The sequence below is a fragment of the Corvus brachyrhynchos genome, unplaced genomic scaffold (genome assembly GCF_000691975.1).
Source record: "Corvus brachyrhynchos isolate BGI_N302 unplaced genomic scaffold, ASM69197v1 scaffold671, whole genome shotgun sequence".
In the NCBI taxonomy this organism is placed as follows: Eukaryota; Metazoa; Chordata; class Aves; order Passeriformes; family Corvidae; genus Corvus; species Corvus brachyrhynchos.
In genome coordinates this window covers 2,258,862-2,277,242 of record NW_008236441.1, presented here as the reverse complement: position 1 = coordinate 2,277,242, position 18,381 = coordinate 2,258,862, and the positions used below count along the sequence as shown (strand labels likewise).

At 42.4% G+C, this 18,381-nt stretch overlaps 1 protein-coding gene across 1 annotated transcript in view; it reads left to right on the top strand.

The window, feature by feature from the left end:
• CPS1 (carbamoyl-phosphate synthase 1) overlaps positions 1–18,381 on the top strand; it is a 99,184-nt gene that overhangs the window by 60,999 nt on the left and 19,804 nt on the right. Inside the window, exons 22-29 of the mRNA XM_008643561.2 lie at positions 94–235; positions 1,984–2,049; positions 2,591–2,654; positions 5,984–6,165; positions 12,120–12,314; positions 12,878–12,945; positions 15,204–15,279; positions 18,118–18,195. Of these exons, the coding sequence (XP_008641783.1) occupies positions 94–235; positions 1,984–2,049; positions 2,591–2,654; positions 5,984–6,165; positions 12,120–12,314; positions 12,878–12,945; positions 15,204–15,279; positions 18,118–18,195 (871 nt within the window). The remainder of the gene's footprint in view (positions 1–93; positions 236–1,983; positions 2,050–2,590; positions 2,655–5,983; positions 6,166–12,119; positions 12,315–12,877; positions 12,946–15,203; positions 15,280–18,117; positions 18,196–18,381) is intronic.

The following is an 18,381-nucleotide window of genomic DNA, read 5'->3' as shown; positions in this document are numbered from 1 at the left end:
AGGACCACATGGCAGGGGGAGGGCCCCAACAACGTGCCTTCTAGTTGTTCCTGTAAAGCCTAATGCAGAGGTGTTCTTCTTATTTAATCCCAGCAAAACAGTTCCAGAAGAGACACTGAGGAGAGCCAAACAGATGGGGTTCTCTGACAAGCAGATTGGGAAATGCCTGAGGCTGACTGAAGTCCAGTGCCGTCAGCTGAGACTGAGGAAGAATATAGTGCCCTGGGTGAAACAGGTATGTGAGAAACATCAGTGGGCCTGGTGGGGGCTTCCAAGAGTGGCAGGAGACCTCTGTGTCTTTAGAAACCTCTGGCTCTATTAACATCCTCAGGAGTTTTGATGTTGACGTGAAGAGAACACAGTTCATCCATATAGCTGTTCCTTCTGCACTACAGGCATCAATGCCATGAACATTCCCAAAGAGAATCTCAGAATATTCTTTTTCATATTCTTTGTGGCTGAGGGGGAAACACAGCTATGTGGCTTCAGGAAAAGGCTGAAAATGCTGGCTCACCATGGTAGGACCATGAAGAGCATATCTCTTCTCTCTTGGTACTAATTTTTTACAGGCTAATACTTTATTTGAAGTGTGCTATTGTTATGGGTTCATTTGCTGTTCATTGTGATAGCATGAGCCTAATGAGCTCATCTGGTATTCATGGCAGTGTCACTAGGTGCTGGCTGTTGCATTTAAGGTATGTTGGTATTAAACTGCCACCAGCTGGTTTTCTGTCCTTAAAGAGGGGAAAAAACCCCACCCAAACTACTGAATGTTTCTGAAAGAGTTCATCTGTATCCTCAGGCCCAGTTCCAGGTGCCAAGTCTTCTGTTCCCCAGCTGCTGTTTGTGTTCTGTGGCTCACCTGGCCACAGAAACTTGCCTGGTCTTGCACTGTGTTCTTTCAGCTGCATATGGCACTGTAGCGCTGTATTGATTTGTGTGCCAAGGTACACTTAATAAGGTCATTCTACTTGTGCCTGCCTGTACGCCTTCAAAGCATATGTTTCTTCTTGAGCCATGAAGTACAAGTTGCAGTATTAGCAACAGTAATGAGCAGCAGACACACGGCACTAATGATGTAAGGTCACATTCTTGATTATTCACAAGGATTTGAACAGCCAGTGGGGATTCCTGGAAGTGCTTGAAGTTTGGACAGATTTTTAAATGGTATAGCATGTAGAAATTCATGTCAAGACTGCTTTCATATTGTTCCCTGTTCATAATCTCTGTAGAAGTGTTTCAGATGTTCATTCAGGAAACTTCAGCAGTCACTGGTGACTTAGATGGACTGGTTACCAAGTATAACATGCCATGAGTAGTTGACACAAATAGTTTGTGAACAGCCTGGTGGGCAAATTATTCTTCTGGGCTCTCTGGTGACTAATTACATAAGAAATTGTTGAAAACCACATACAAAAGGTGGTTGAAAATCACTCTTGGTTTGTGTACCATTTAATTATCAAAGCACAAGCTGTAACATAAACACATAGTAATTGCGCTGCCACTCCACAAGATTTCTAAGTGATATTGTGTGTGTGCTTGTATTCAGCATAGGAATAAGATGGGGTCAAGGGTAGAGTCTGAAGATTCCAGACAGCCTAGGTAAAAAGGACAGAAGACCTGGAGGAATCTGTGTAATCCACTGAACAAACTAGAGAATGAGGGCCTTCACAACTAGGGGAAAGTTCCTGGGCTGTGTAGATGTTTCACCAAAGAGGTACAGAGCTAGAACTGCAGCTTAGAAGGAGATGGTAGTGTTGTGTTGACTGAACTGTAGGGTCGGGGGAAGGCCAGGCATATGCTGCCTTAACAGCACAGGACAGTTCAGGTCACCTCCTTATGAGGAAAGATATGATAGGAAAATAACAGGAGTGAAACAGCAGTAGGAAGGGAAAGATAGGCAAAAGAAAAGAACCCAAACATCTGCATGTAGGAAAGATCTTGCACTGGCCAAGTCACAATCCCTCTTTTTTTCCTGTACAGATTGACACCCTGGCAGCAGAATACCCAGCGGTGACTAATTACCTCTACGCCACATACAGTGGCCAGGTAGGCACCCTTGGAAACAACAGTCTCATTGCTGTCTGGTTTGATCTCTTTTCCCTATTCCTTGTTATTTCTGGAAGTCTTGCAGATGCCTCGGTCTCTCTAGCAATTCTTTTGGATGGTGTTACATATAATCCCCTTACAGCAGGCCTGGAACTTTCTCTTGCTCCAATCCTGATCCAGTGCATTTACTGTTAACGCCCCTATGTTGTTAAGAGCCTGTCATATACATGCACAGGTAGGTGCTGGGAATGCAGAAGTGATATTTCCCTTATCTCATCCTAACATTATTTTTATATGAAACTTCACAGGTCCTTAGGCTGCTTGAACAGCCATATTAGAGGTGCTGTTTCTCTTTTGGTCTGGGTGCTAATTCCAGGAGAGATGCACTTGATTTACACTGCAGTAAGCAAGATCAGACTGCAGCCCTGAAGGATCAGGTTGCTGGATTTGGGCTGAACACCAGAAACTGTTTATTCTGAAAAGCACGGAGTTAGGTGCTGTGGAGTACAGATCCTAATGACTTTTTTGTCTCCCTTCCCAGGAACATGATGTAAAATTTGATGACTGTGGAGTGATGGTGTTGGGCTGTGGACCATATCACATAGGTAAATCTTTCTTACAGCTCCTCTGTTCTCCTTGTACCCTCAAGCCTTCTTTGGATAGTCTTGTGGTTCCTTTGTTCCTCTCCTCATATGGTGAAAAAACCCTCCAGAGCACAGTACACAGGACATCAATTCCTAGCAGAAGGTTTGCATTTTATACTTGCTTGGAGATTTCATTTCATGTCCTGGAAAAAAACCAGGAGAATTTTATTACTTTTCACATGGTACTTAGTTGTGATTTCCACAAAGTTTTACAGAAATTTTTTAATCTTACTTTTTTCGCAGGTTAAGATCTTGAGGACCTCATACCTTGTATAGAAGTTTGTTGCTCCCATACCTATCTTATATGTTTACTGCCAGCTCCTGATGATATTGTCACTATGCATTTTACATCTGTAAGTGTAGGTGACTCTGAAAATATTTTGATCTCTTCAGCTGCTTTTGTATAAGCAATTCTCTGTATGCTGTTTTTTCAACCCACTCAGATCATTATACAGAGTAAGTTTCCTTGTGGCTGTGAGTATTGGGTAGACAGACTGTTGAATTCTGTAGATGATGATTTTCACTTTCCTTTTCATGGATGTCTCCAAATAGTTTGCAATTATTGACAAGAAAAAAATTGCTTGTTATTCAGAAATACTTCTGCTCTGCATCTCCCAGAACTGGTGATGAGTTATGAAAGCTGGAATTGAAAACTGCATCCATTTGTTTTGCTTGGATGGAGAGGTCATGTGCTGAACTCCTGTTGCTGTTTGTAGGACATGTCTTTTTGAACTCCATTTCCAGCGTTAATGTTGAGATGAGTGAAATCAGGAGCAGCACTCTATGATTAGGCTTACTTTTTGTGAACACTTCTGCTGTTCAACAGGCTGTGCGGCATAGCTACAAAAAATGAAAAGGATGGCAGTATTATTTCATAAGTTGATTGAATGTATGTGAATACATTTTGCACTGTTCATCTAAAACAACTCATTGCTTAGATTAGACATGCAGGTCTGTTCTTGGTCTGATCTGCTCTGCAGCTTTGATTAGATCCAACAAGACCATCTTTGGAAGAGGTTGCAGCTAAATAAAGGCTGCTAGAGGAAACCATTACTTGGACCTGTAAAATATTTTTTTCCTGGGTGCAATAGCCAAGTTGATTTTTTTTCTCTGTTTTTATCCTTTGAAGGCAAGTAAGCAGTGTGCTTTTCCTCTATGCTTTCAGAATTGTAATCAGAATTCAGTGGGATCAAATTAGTGTTCTCTTCCAGGTTAGAAAAGGCTAAATTATTTGGATGGAAGTTAAACATGTGACATTATTTTTCTTATTTCCTTTGTGACAACTAAGTTTTAGGTTAAAAAGAAACAGAACAACCCTTATGAATTTTATTTGAAAATAGTTTGAAAAATATTGCAGGAAAATGTTGAATATGTTCACACTTCTGCAAAGAAATAAAAATATTTGAGGGAAGTGAGGCCATTTAAAAAGTCATGCTGTATTATGTGTTTAGAAAGAAAATTATTCAAACCGAAGTGGTTTTTTTGAAGTTTCTTGTAAACTAATATGCCAAATAGAAATATGATGTGAGTCAGTGTAGTTACACACTCTTGAACTTCAGTGCTTGCTTTGGCGCACCTTTCCAGCACACGTGACGCCTCAGCAATCCTTGCCCTTCACCTGCTGCCAAGAGGGGATCTCCTGTCCCAGGAGGGGGTTTGTTTGTGTGTCATCCCTAAAAGCAGTATAAATATATTTCCACCACTAGCATGGGCCGACAGAGTGCTCTCCAAGTTTTAAGGTGTGCACGTAGACTCAATGTGATTGAAATGTGAAAGTGAGTTCAAAAACATGCATGTATTGATGTAGTAATTGTCTCCTGAGGAGCAGTGTCTGGTTATGTTACAACAGTCATTACTAGTAATACTATTTATTTTCTGTCAACACTTTTCCCACGTTTGGATATGATCATTACTGGATGTGCCTGGAATACACTTAACAGCTGTTCAACTGTTTTCCGAGGTTGTATCTGAAGCATTCAGATGAGGGCTCCAGATGACCGTTGTGTTCCAAAGTTGAGGTTTCTTATGCATATAAAAATACCTGCATAATGGAAGTGGAATACAAAACCAGAATGAGCATCTGGTGTCCCTTCTGGGCAACATCCAGTTTCAGATTTGATTTTCCTCTATTTTCTGTGGGGTTTAACTGAAGCTTAGGCATGTTTTGAGGTTCGTGTTTGACAGAAGTGGGGAAACAACTTATGTGCCTGTCAGAGAGTGACCTGTGACAGCCATCAGTTTGTGACTAGGTGGTGGGGGGCAGCAATTAAGCAGTGACTGAAATTCTATCACACAATTATATATAAAAATAATATCAGTGGTTAACGATCATGTAACGACTGTGAATGCAGCATGATGAGGCCAAGGTTTTCTTGTAGACTGTAAGCATAACCATTTAATGATGTTCTTTAATATGCATCATTCTCTGTTTATGGTACCTGTCTTAGATGTTTGAGTATAGAAATGTATGGGGTAGTTTGCACAAGTAGATGTTTGCACAAGTCTCGATTCCAGTGTTCCCTGGAGCCTGCAGCATTGCCCAAGTCCTGAGAGCTGCAGCTTGCCCAAGGCCAGGCACCAAGCCCTGGTGCCCACCCAAGCCCCCTCTGTGCCTCTTTCCTTTCAAGATAGCCACAGTGCTTATTCAGGGTTCGGGACAGTAGGATGTGCTCGCCCCACAGTGTTGCCATAGTCACTGTAGCCTTTAAAGCAAGATCAAAGGATCACAGAGTGGCTGTAGAAGTTTGTTCTACTGATCTGGCTTACCTGGAGTCAGTGTACGGGAACGTAAAACCCACTGAGATGTAATTCTTCTGTTGTTGGTTTAGCTCTTCTGGAAGGTAAAACCCACTTCAGTTGTCTGTTCTTCACACCACATCTGTGCAAATGCTTTGTATTTCCTGGAGTAAACAGCATTGTCTTATAATAACAGGAACTCAGTTTAGTTTACCCCACTCTTTAGTTTATCTCAGAGGGCGTTGTTTGGGAGGCAGCAGTGATTGGATAAGCAGCAAGAGCCCACTGAAGTGTTTAAGAGCACAGGATGACAGATACGTTATAGAGGTCTATCACTCCTGAGCAGCTGAGCCAACTTACCTGTTGTGCTTGGAAGTTCCTGTTTTGTGGATGATTAATTTCTGTGGGAGGACAATTACATTTCTGGCTCAGAGCTGACAGGAGGCAATGCCAGCTTTTTGTTTTCTTTTTTAAGCTCGAGTGCTGAGAACGTCTGTTTATGTTTTCTTCTCTGCATCCTTCCTTTCCTTGCCCACTTTTCTGTCTCCTGGCAGGCAGCAGCGTGGAGTTTGATTGGTGTGCTGTCTCCAGTATCCGCACACTGCGTCAGCTTGGCAACAAGACCGTGGTCGTGAATTGCAACCCAGAGACAGTGAGCACAGATTTTGATGAGTGTGACAGACTGTACTTTGAGGAGCTGTCACTGGAAAGGATCCTGGACATCTACCAATATGAGGTAAAGAAAAGCAGAAGCACTGCCATGAAAAGCCATGAAGCAACCCAAACTTTTCAAAATTCCCGTCACTAGCTTGCAAAGCAGCTGGATGTGAGGGGAGAGAGCTTGCTCGCAAAAGCTGTTTGCTTTGGATCCCGATGTTGCATTTTACACATCACTGATGCTCCTAGCAGGCTGCTCAATAAAGAATGCCAAATAAATATTAAATTATTTTGCAAGATGCCATATTATGCAATATTTACAAGCAGGCTTAATTTGCTGCACAGACATTTATCACACAAACTGTTCTGCCCTTGTGCTGCTGGGCTTTAGCAGTTAAGCACACCCTTGATTTGAAGTACAAGTCCTCCACCTGGAGCAGTTGAAGGAGTTCTGTGCATCACACCATGTGCTCAAGAACTTGCAGGCTTGGCCTTGCAGTGCAGTTGGCAAGTGGATGTGGTCCAGCATACAGGCAGGCAGATCAGGGAGGGGCATTGGAATTGCCATCAAACTATAAAATGTTGCAGCTCCTGATCCAGACATTGCACTGGTCTTTTAGCAATTTTCAAGTGTTCAGAAGTGCTGATCTAAGAGATGGAGAAGAGTGCCAGGCATATTTGATAATGAGGGGATATATAATGTAAACAGTTGGCTCCAATATCGAAAATGTTGATTTCTAGAGGGTAACACACTCATTTAGGATTCGTGGCTGAGGCTAAAAGGTGCTTTCAGGAACTTCATCTACCGTAAAATTCAGCATGAGTTGGCCATGTAACTTGCTGAAGCAACTTCGGAGAACCCAGATCATATTAAACTTGTGATTTTTCTTGGCTCCTTTTCCTGGTATATTAGGATCTGAGCTCATCTCCTTTGTGAATGGGTGCAAATTTCTAAAAGGGTTTTATAATCTGGCCATGTTTTGATCATTCCCAGATTTGGAACTAGGTACAAGCACATCAGAAATTGTCTCAGACTCTAGGCTCTGTTCTTCAGCCATTTGCAAAATACTGTCTACAACCATTTTTAAATTGTATGTTCATACTTTCCTGTTTGTACAGGTTGTTTTACCTCTTCTTTAAATTTTTGTTAAAACAGAGACTACTACTGGAAAACATGGATTTACAACAGGCCAAAAGACTCTGGTGGCTCTCTGGACTCATAAAGGCTGATTTTTGTATGCTTTAGGATTATCCAGGAGGCTCAGCTCTAAAAGCACTGAACTCTTTTTTACTTAACAGAACTGAACTTCTGAGCAGGGGCATGGAAGAAACTGGTGTGACAGTTTGTCAGACAAATAACGCTGATGAAATACAACATCTAATTATTGCAAGATCAAAGAGAACGTAGAGATAGGTGATGAGAGTGTTCATTTCCACATGGAGTGCTAGTAATTAGCAAGTTGGGTAAGAAAAATATGTGAACAGGATAATGAATACATATTGAAACTTGCATTATCCTGCTTGTCAGAGCAAGGCTTGGCCAGTTTGATGGGAGGCAATGCAGATCTCCAGGTCTAGTAGCAGCATCCTGTGGTTTCTGTTAGCATCCAGAGGATTCTGCTACTCTGGCATGGGTGTGAAAACAACCAGCTTGTGCTGGAGGTGTTAAAGCCATCAAAGTCTGAGCTGAAACATCCAAAATCAGTGTTGTACTGTCTAATAATTCCCAAGGGGAATAGTAAATACAAATAGTAAAACCACTTTTCTTCAGCAGCGACATAAGGTAATGGTATTATTATGCCTAATTTGCAAGTAGGGAAAATGAGGAGTAGATAGGCCTACACAGAGTAATGCAAAAGAACTTGGGCAGAGCTGGGGGCAGAGCCCAGACCTCCAGTATGGTGTAGTCTAAGATGTATTATTTGTTACATGTCATTTCTTTAGAAAAAGGAGTGAACCAAATGCTAATGTCCTGTTAACGGAATACTTCCTCAGGCAAATGCAGTTGGAATTCAGCCCCTAAGAGAAAGATCAAGTTAAAAATTTATCTGATTCAGAGATCCCTCGCCAATCCTGTAGACAGCCATCTCTCCCAGTTTCATAAACAAAGCATGAACAGTGTCATGATTTCAGACTGTTCTTTTAACCTCTCCTGGCCATTTGCCTCCTCTGGTGTTTCAATGGACAATGAACTGTTGGAAATAACTGAAAAGTCATGGATCATTGACAAACTGTACGTAAAAACATCAGCAAACAACGGACACAACCCTGGGCCCTCAGTAGAGAGATGATATTTCAGCTCCCTAAACATTGTTAGGATTAGCAGCAAAGCTTGGGCAGCTGTTAAGCCCGAGTAAATAGGTGCACTGACTTGTCCTCATTTTTCTGATTAGATAAATTAGGCTGCATCAAGGAGCAAGTTTACCAACAGGACAGAGACAGCTGGAAGGTGCCCACCAAGAAATGCTTACAGCTTCACACAGTCCTCTCCCAGGGATGTACTCAGCTGTCCCTTTTCTTTCTCTTCCTTGTGTCCTCTTTAACCTCCAGTTGACATTCACAGCTGCAGTGATTCACTGGAGTCTGAGCTCTGCATAACAGAGCTGTTCATTGGAGGAAGGTTTAATTTACTGTGAATGTGCAGAGTTAGGTGGTAGTCTGTGAGGACAATAATTAAAAAAAAAAAATTCCCTCCCTCAGATTTATTGGCTTTTTGTTTCCAGAGAAGATGTTCCCTTTTTATTTTAATATCTATCTGCTGGAGGGCCTCTACTGATTCTTTTTTCTGTTTCAGAGATCATTCTGAAACAATTCATAAAACTAAAGGAGGCTCTTAGGTACAATTTTAATGGTCTAATTTGTTTTCAAACTCAGGGAAAAAGAAACCCCAGCTCTATTACTAATGACATAACAGCAAGGTAGCAATAAAAAGAATGATTTTTGTTATAAAGGGGTAAATAATTCTCTCTAGGCTTCTTTCACTAGATTATGTATTGCATATATTTTAAAGATATCTAATGGCAAGGATGTTATTAATTTTATTTATAATTAAAATATGGCTGGTGACAAAGTGATATGCAGTGTCCCTTTCTGCCTGCCTGCATTTCTCAGTGGAGCAGTCATGTTCCCTTTCAGGACAGTGGCTGCTCTTTGGGTGGGAACATGCTTTGGGAAACAACAGCAGAATTTTAAAACAAGAAGTAAGCAGCGGCTAGGTTCAATTTATGGTTCTTCTTGAGTAAAAATCAGTATATGATTCTTTGCTATCTGCTTGAATAAGCCATCTCCTCTGTCTCCTTAGGGCTGGAGTCCCTAATTCTATCCCAACTTTGATGTCGGCGGTATTTGGATTTTAGAGGCTCAGTAACTAAAATTGTTTTAAAGGCAGAAATAAGCAACAGCTGAGGAAAAGCTGTTAGCTGGGACACTTCACATTTCAAGGATAGATTAAGGTGTTGGTTGACTTTGGAAGCAAAGCTACTTTGACTTGTTACCCTCCTTCCAAGCTGCAAGAAGGGGTTTGCTTATTCACACTCTGGTTCTAATCCATGTGGGATGATAAGGGGCCCAGGGACTAGAGGAAATTACTGTTTTGGATGGGTCTGGAAGCGGTAAGGCATAGATTTCTCTTCCAAGCTAGAGATGGTGAGCTCTGATGTCATGAGACAACCACTTGTGGGCACAAAACAGCCCCTGTCCTTTTTCACTGCCTGTCCTAAGCTCTTTCAGATGGTTGCTGTTGGCCAGCAGCATAATGGCATGGTGAAAAGGAAAAAAATAATCATCTCATGGTGTGTATTAGCCTGCTGAGCAAATAATCTAGGGATAGTGAGTGCTGCTTAAATGCCAAACTGTTGGATCTTTATTATGGTAGAAAATTAACCATATCAAAGTTGAGTGGGGATTGTACTAGCATTTATCATCTATTTTTGCCCAGTCACTCACAGTCCATCCTTCCCTCAGTTTACAGTTTTGCCACTCCAAATCCCTTTAAATCCCTGATGAAGGAATTCCTCTTCCAGGAAGACCAGTGGGGCTGACCTTCTTCAGGAAAAACACACTTATTAATTAAAAGAACATTGTTTCTCTATCTTTTAGAGCCAAACCATGGATCACTTGATTTATGTTTCTTGTTTGTTAGAAGTTGTAATGTAAAATGTAAATGTAAAACACATTTAGTTCAAAAGAGCTCCTCACTGGAGCTATTCTGTGGGCCAGATTCTTCTTTGGGCAAAGTTTCACCATCTTTAATTTGAAAGTAAAGTGCTCTTTGTTGCAGGTACTCTAAGGCCTCTTTTTTCTATTGAAAATTTTCACACCTGACTAGATTGTACTTGAAAGGATTAGGGATTCTATGTAAAAAGAAAAGAAGCCCATATTTGCACCTGTAAAAAGAAGTGTGTTAGCAAGCAAGATCACTTGTTTCTTGTTATTTACTGTTTATTATTTTCTCACTTAAAATGCAGTGCTGCCCAGTGACAGACGTGAAATGCTCCACTGTGGCTGGAGGATGCTGTGCCACCTGTTCTGCCCCATCTGCCTCTGGAATTGGAGTGCTTACAAATAACCTGTGTGGAAATGAACACATATGACAGTTTGCTGAAATTCTTGCTGCCATCTAGGGCACTACCAGAAATGAGGAGCTAGTCAGGAATAAGGAGCATTGATTAAAATAAAGGGCTAAGTGTATCCATAGCATTGCAGGCTGTATGTGTTGGGCTCTGTTGAACTAGACTCTGCTTAGCTTTGTTACACTCCTTCAAGTCTGGCTTCTGGGGCTAGGAAAGGTGGTTTGCTGATTGAGTAGCAGTGCTGGCAGAAAAAAAATGCTGTAAATTCCAGTTGTTTCCCATTACCTCTCTGCTGGAGGTTATTGCCTTGCATCTCTGGAATAAAAAAGATTTTGCATGAATGTCTGCTCCTCTGGCCATGTCTGCTCAAGTCTCTGACCATGAGCATGGGAGAGGCTGTTTTCTCCAAGAGCTAGACTGAAAAAGAAAGAAGATCTCAGCACCTTGTTTGTTCATGCTGCTGGGTCCAAAGGCCACAGCAAGCAAAGGGGGTAGGCTCAGTTGTAGTGAGAGTCCCCATGTCCACATATGTAGGAGCATGTGGGAGGGAGACCTGACCCTACAGAGCAGAGTGTTGAGATTTGTTGGGGTGTAGTGGATGTTCCTAGCTTAGTGCCCTTCCTCTGCAAAGCAAGGCAACGTGTCAGCTCAATGCTTTTCCTCACTGGGAAAGCAGAAGCACCTAAGTATGACATGCAAAGTAACAGGTTCAGGTTCAGGCAAGACTTATGGAATCATGGGTGAATGCTGCAAACTTCTCTGGTTTCCTAGGGAATTTGACCTCCAGTTATTTCTCGGTTTTGAGTGATAGTGAGGAGGATATTGCTGTGTTAGGGAGGCTACACACTGCAAATCACACTTTGCAGCCTGGGTGCCTCTGGATCAGCACAATTATGATAAAATCATAGAATGGTTTGAGTTGGAAGGGACCTTAAAGATAATCTAGTTCCACCCTCCTGCCATGAACAGGGACAGCTTCCACTACACCAGGTTGCTCCAAGCCCCATCCAACCTGGCCTTGAACACTTCCAGGGATGACGCAGCCACAGCTTCTCTGGGCAACCTGTGCCAGGGCCTCACCACCCTTGAAGTAAAGAATTTCTTCCTAACATCAAACCTAAATCTCTCCTCTTCCAGTTTAAAACCATTCATCCTTGTCCTATCACTATCAGCCCATGTAACAAGTTGCTCTCTTTTTTTATTAAATTCTCTTTAGGCTCTGGAAGACTGCAATAAGGTCTTCCTGGAGCTTCTCTTCTCCAGGCTGAACAACCCCATCTCTCTCAGCCTGTCTTTGTATGAGAGGTGCTCCCGCTCTCTGATCATCTTTGTGGCCCTGTGATCTGTCTTTGTTCACAGCAGCCTGCAAAGGGACATAATCTAAATATTGGATTCTTGTTGTGACAGCTCTTCCTGTTAAAATAACTTGGACATGACTGTGCTCCTTTCTGTCCTCCAATAGGGATGCAGTGGCTGCATTATATCTGTAGGTGGGCAGATTCCCAATAACCTGGCAGTACCACTGCACCAGAGTGGAGTGAAGATTCTTGGCACAAATCCTTTGCAGATTGACCAGGCAGAAGATCGTTCCATATTCTCAGCTGTCCTGGATAAGCTGCATGTGGCCCAGGCTCCCTGGAAGGCAGTCAGCACACTGGTAAGTTGGGATGTGCATCTGGGAAATGCTGAAGCAGATGGGGGCTGGGATGTGCATCTGCTCAGGAAGGACTGACTCACTGATATGTTTCAAGATTCCAAAGGCATTTGACAGATTTTTACTGCCCATGTTAAAGAACTTTTTGATCCCTGTAAAGTGATGCTACACCCGCACTGGGAGTGGGTGGAAACTGGAAAGGAAGTGTCTTTAAATCACCTTACACAGCCTGGGGTATATACCCAGTAGAAGTTAGCACCACTGACAGGCTAGTCTAGATATCCTGCTAGCCTTGAGATCTGTTCTAGCAGGTGGAGATTGCAAAAGAATAGAGATATGTTGGCACTGCTTTTTTTTCCCAGTGAAGCTCTATGTACAGGGGAGGTCTGAAGGTGACAGCTCTGGAACCAGGAAGCTGTGTGTTACATTGAGTCCAGGCTGCAGTCCCCAACTTCTTTCCCCTCATCTTAATTACTAGTAAAGTGCAAATGCAGTTACAATTGGAATTTTGGAATGACTTTAAAATATTTTCTTGTTCACAGCATGTTTTTCCTCCCTTTCTTTAGAGAGACGCTGTTGAATTTGCAAGGTCTGTGAGTTACCCATGTTTGCTGAGGCCCTCTTATGTTCTGAGGTAAGGCATAGCAAGGTGGCGTATGAACTCCAAAAACCTCTCTGAGACAAGGGAGAACAATTTCAGGGGACCTGTGTGGAAAACTCTGTGCCAGGTATATGTGGCATTAAGCTGTCCATGAGACAACTGCTCAAATCAATTAATAAAGCCAATGGATCCCTGAAGTCCATCAGGCACTGATCAAAGGTAGAACATAATCATAAGAATGTCTGTTCATCTGTATTAGCTTTTGCGTATCTCAAAGCCAAAACCATGAACCATCTGGGATATTCTTTAAGGTTCCTGAGATTGTTACCTGTACAATTAAGTCAGAAGATTGTTTGCCGCCAGGAACAACAGAAGAGAACCTGCTGAGGCCGTTTATTGAGATGGGCATCTGGTTTTCAGAAAATGACAGTTCATCTTTTGAATTCCGCTTCTTATTTGCCAAGCTTCTCCCCTTACAGGCATATTTTATGTCACTACACCGTGGCAGCTGCTTCTCATTAAACAGGCATTGTATGGAGTCCCTCATTTCCAACAGCCAGCCAGACTTTTGAGGAGGTTACACCAGCACATGCACACAGCAAACTCACAAGTTCTGAATGATCCCTCTTCTCTGCAAAAAGTTTCTTTATGGCTGGGTGACTCAGCACAGGCAGTTTGCTGGTCACAGTTTACAAGTGAAAATAAATTGGAGACAGGATCTTTTTTATATGAAAGACACCCATATCAAAATGAAGAAGCACAATATCAGCTTTCGGCACTGGGGGAAAAGCACACATTTTATTTTAAAAGAAGAAAAGGAGAAGGGTTACTTCAACCCTGAAGGAAATATCCTCTAGAAGAGACTCCCGAATGTGACTTTTCTATCTGGTCTCTTAAGACTTGCAATGTGGTTTCAAGCAAAGTTAGAAAACAGCCCTCCTGTCAGGAGTAAAGTTGAGTATAGTTAAGTATAAGGTAAAAACTGCTCCTGATGTAATTCTCCAGATTTCTAGGGATCACTTCTTTTAGCCTGTTGTTTCCATCTGTATTAAAAACATTATAGGCCCTTTCTGTGTTAAGTATTTGCTAATGTGTGTTAGTGCAGGGTAGGGGGACTCCAGGGAGAAAGATGAAACTGAAGGATGTAAAACTTGCGGAATGAGAGTGTGAAAAGCCCTAGGAGAGATTTTGCCTGGTCTCTGTCTGCAGAACAGCGGCAGTCCATAGCTAGACTTCTTCATCCTCTGAGCAGATATGACCTTTAATATTGGCCAGTTTCCTTGCAAACTAAATGCCTTTCCCCACCAGTTAGGCACTGTGTACACCAGCTCACATCCTCAGTGGTACTACTGACACAAGTTCATGGATTTATTGAACTCTATTGATTTACATCAGCTGAAGGAGTAAATATAATCACCTAGGTACCTGTGTCTATTTATCTTAGGATAAAGTGACTGATTTGTAGGATAGATCCTTCTTCCAGTTTTCCCCACAGCCTCTGTGGGCTTGCCCAACAAAGCAAAGGGGAAGCTGCGCATCAGTGGTAGAAATGGGAAATGCAACATCTTTTTTATAAGATGCTTGTCTTTAAAAGGGACCTGAATCACTTACTCTGGACCCATGCTCTCCCAGATCCCTTCTCTGACATTACTGGCTGTTACAATTAAAGCAGCTTTCAGATATCTGCTGTACTGTGTCTATTCCCTTAAGAAATGAGACATTAGGGGAGGAACACAGTGAAATTGGCCAGCAAAGAACAGACCTGGATTTGCATCTGGATTTAAACTGTCACAACCATTGCCAGCGAACCATGCATGCCTCACTTCATCTGTCCCTGAGGAGCAATTGGGCTAAAGTGAGCCAAGTGTATGTTTGTCCTGAGCTCCCAGCTAACCTGCCCCAGGGGGAAAGTCTGGGTCTTACTGGGGCTGGGTGGCTGAGGAGCCATCTCCCCCAGCTTATGGGGACCTTCAAAGGCTTGGCTCAGGAAGGGGATTTGGCAGCAGTACTAAGGCTATGAAAACACAGTTCTTTCTTTGTTTCTTCACTATGGTTCTGGAGGTCTCCTGTCTTCTCTGGGAAGGATAATGGAGGGTCATTGGGTACCACCTCTGCCTCTCTTTGAGTCAAGAACAGAGCAAATGGCTGGAGTCAGGAGCTTGCTTGGCTAGTCTGTCATACAGAGGTTGTTGGTAACCTTGTGAACCCTGTGCCCTGGTGCCTTACACTGATCTCTCCCTAAAATTCACAAGGGAAGCTGACCTGTGTTCCCTTCTTTCCTATTCTCACAGTGGGTCTGCAATGAATGTAGTATTCACTGAGGACGAGATGAAGAAGTTCTTAGCAGAAGCCACCAGAGTCTCTCAGGTACCTCTTGTGCTCCCACCTCTTTTTGTGTTTCCCTTATTTATTTCATCTCTACTGTGTTTTCTATCTCTTTGTTTCTTTATTGTTCTTTCCCTGCCTGGCTTGGGGAAGAGCCACTGAGTTTGACTCCTCAGTTTGTTCCCTAATAGGCTCCCTAACTTGGGAGCATGTGCAAACATCCTTACTGACCCCACCAGGATGCCTGCATGGAGTAAGAACAGCAGGCAGCTGTTTTACCTGGGCATACATTCCTGACCCGTTAATTGTGGAAATAGATGTAGGCCACTGAGCTGGGACCCTTCCAGGCTTGCCAGTGGCAGGTTATGCCACCCAGCATTGAACTGGTAGCCTCTTTCACTCACTTTTTGAGTTGTTTTGCCTGGCTTCTTTGAACAACTTAAAACTTCATCTTGGCATCTCTTCTGAAGGTTTTTTCCTCTTCTTCTTTTTTTTTTTTTAATGGTCACTGTTCAGAACAGGGCTGTGGCACTCCAGAAATCTTGGAGTTAAAAATAAATGAATCAAAGAGAAACTGTCTGAAAACACATGAAAACACAACTGGCTATGGAAGTCAGACATATTACTGCTTTCTCAGAATTCTCAGGTGGTTAAAGCTTGAACAAGATCAAAACCATGCAATTTTTAAGTGTATGAGGCAAAAGGTGCAAATTTAGCTTTTCAGCAAGAAATGGTGGAATTAAAGGGAGATATGTTTCAAAGTAATAATATCCTGAAGGATAGGTAGTGTGGAGGCAAGGAGACCACTTATTACTATCTTTGAACAAGTTTTAGAGGGGTAGTGGCACTGTTACTTCCATCAGAAGGAATTATTTAACTAATTCTCAGAAGACTATAGGGTCAACCTGTGGTAGTGTGCCAGGTTCTTAGCAGTGCTTAGCCTCCCAAAATGCCTAACTTCTCTCTGTACTTCATCTGAAGTACTCTGCTTTGTGTTTACACTCGCAGAAGCAGAGCAGACAACAGCCGTAAGCCCCATTCAGTGGGACAGATCACTTTGTCATGCTGCTGGGTGGCTTTGTGATGGCAGTGGATGCCCTATAGGAGGTTCTAGCCCAGAAAAGTGACCCCTGGTCAGCTTAATTTGTCTCAGCTTGACTGGCTTGAATTGGGCAATGCTGTTCTTTGTTTCTGAGAGCTCTCATCCCTGGTACAGGAGGCCTTTCTGGGAGTTGCATTTGTAGAGTCTTGGCAATACATGACATATTCATAGGGGAAAGAGAGGGTGTTCGCATGAGATCCTTATGATATCTGGTTCTGCTACACACACAAGGCACTGCTGCTTGCTGCAAACGTGACCAGTTGCACATCATGAGGTTTTGGGTGCTCTGGTTCTGATCCTGAAGAGACTTACCCTAGATTTACATGCTATTTTTTTCCTAGTGTAGTCAGACTGCCAAGGGAAGAACTTCTTCCTTCATCCAGTATTGTGCATTGACAAAAGCTGTAGTATAGTTGAAGCCAAGCTAGCAAAAAGCAAACCAGAACAAAAGTACTGTGCTCTGCTTCTAAATTAGGGAGGATTTTTCAGTCTTGTCAAGGCTTTGTGGCCTGTGAGTGGTCCTACAGAAGCTACCAGTATTAGTTGTCACCATCTTTGCATAGGCTTAGTTTATCTGGTTCCAAAACCTTACCTAGTTCTGCTCCATCCAGCAGAGCTTCTCCAGGTAAAGGCCCTGCTAATTCTTGTTCTGTTGTTTTAATGACTGCTGTTTCAGTGTTGTGTCATTGTGGCATTTATGTTGTCAATAATGTTCAAAACTTCTAGTGCGGGTTGAGACAAATTGAAGTAAACAAGGCTGTGTGCACATATAAAATCTTCCGGTGAAAAACTGCAGCAAGACAGAAAGTAACAGGACACAAGCCACTAAATTTATGAAACAGTATAGGCTTCAGCATTGTCCTTGCCTGTGAATTTACCCTTGCACTGATAAATGGAAGGAATTGTGTTTTGTAACTTTTAGAGTTGCTTGGTATTTTTTCAAGAGGAGCCTTTAAAACATGCACAAACTGTCATTTATTTCATTTTATTCTCTAATAAATAATAGGCAGTTAGTAGTGGATGGGACAGGTAAAATGTTGAGACACAAAGATGTCCAGGAAGAATGCAGATTAGAGTTTTTTGGAGCAGGCGTCTGGAAGGAGAAAGTATTAGAGGAGAGTGGAAGTGTGTGTTAGCATCCCACAGACAGGCAGGAAGAAGAGGAAGGAAAACAATGTCTACCAGGGAAGGTAGTGAGAGTCAAGGACAGGTTGTTCCTGGCCAGTTATAATTAGTGGCAACCTCTCCCTGGGAGACTTAGGAAACCAGGCAGAGAAATTAGAAAGGAATGGATCAGTTGCCTAGAATGTATGACTCTAAAATAGCAAACAACCTCTCTACAAAGTCATTGAGAATGCCGATGATCAGTTCCTTTGTGAAGCACCACATCCAATGAGATGGCTGGGAGGCTCAGACCAAGGAAGAATTAAAGATCTTGGAGTTAAGGACTGTCTTTGGGAAATGGGATTAGAGATCGCTGGATCCACACATTTCTTGCTGTTGTCTTCCTGCCATGATGTCATGTAAAAGACCTTTATGGTTTTGCCCCAAATTTCCCTGTCACGGTGTTGTTATGGAGAGCTCAAACTTTTTTTGCATCAGTGGTTTTAGGGAAATCATGCCAAGTTCCCCCATTATATCTCTGCAAAGTTCACTTATCTGTGGAAATGAGGATATTAATAGATTGATCTTCTGGTCTTTTGCTTCCAAAAGGTCCTGGGTGGTCTATAAATATTCTCTTACAAAAACTTTCTAGTTTTTTCTTGTCTTGATGGCAGGATCACCCTGTGGTACTCACTAAATTTATTGAAGATGCCCGTGAGGTGGAAATGGATGCTGTAGCCAAGGCAGGAAGAGTAAGTACTTCACTTTTCTTTAACATTAAACGTGTTTTTTCAGGATCTGAGATCTGCAAAAATGTGTAGTCTGAATGATTTACTATAGAACCATGGATTCATGCTGAGGAGAGTAAAGAAATAAGAGGAATCCATCTTAGGCTCAAAACCATTGTGCTTGAAAAGCTCCACCTATCTTATTGTATA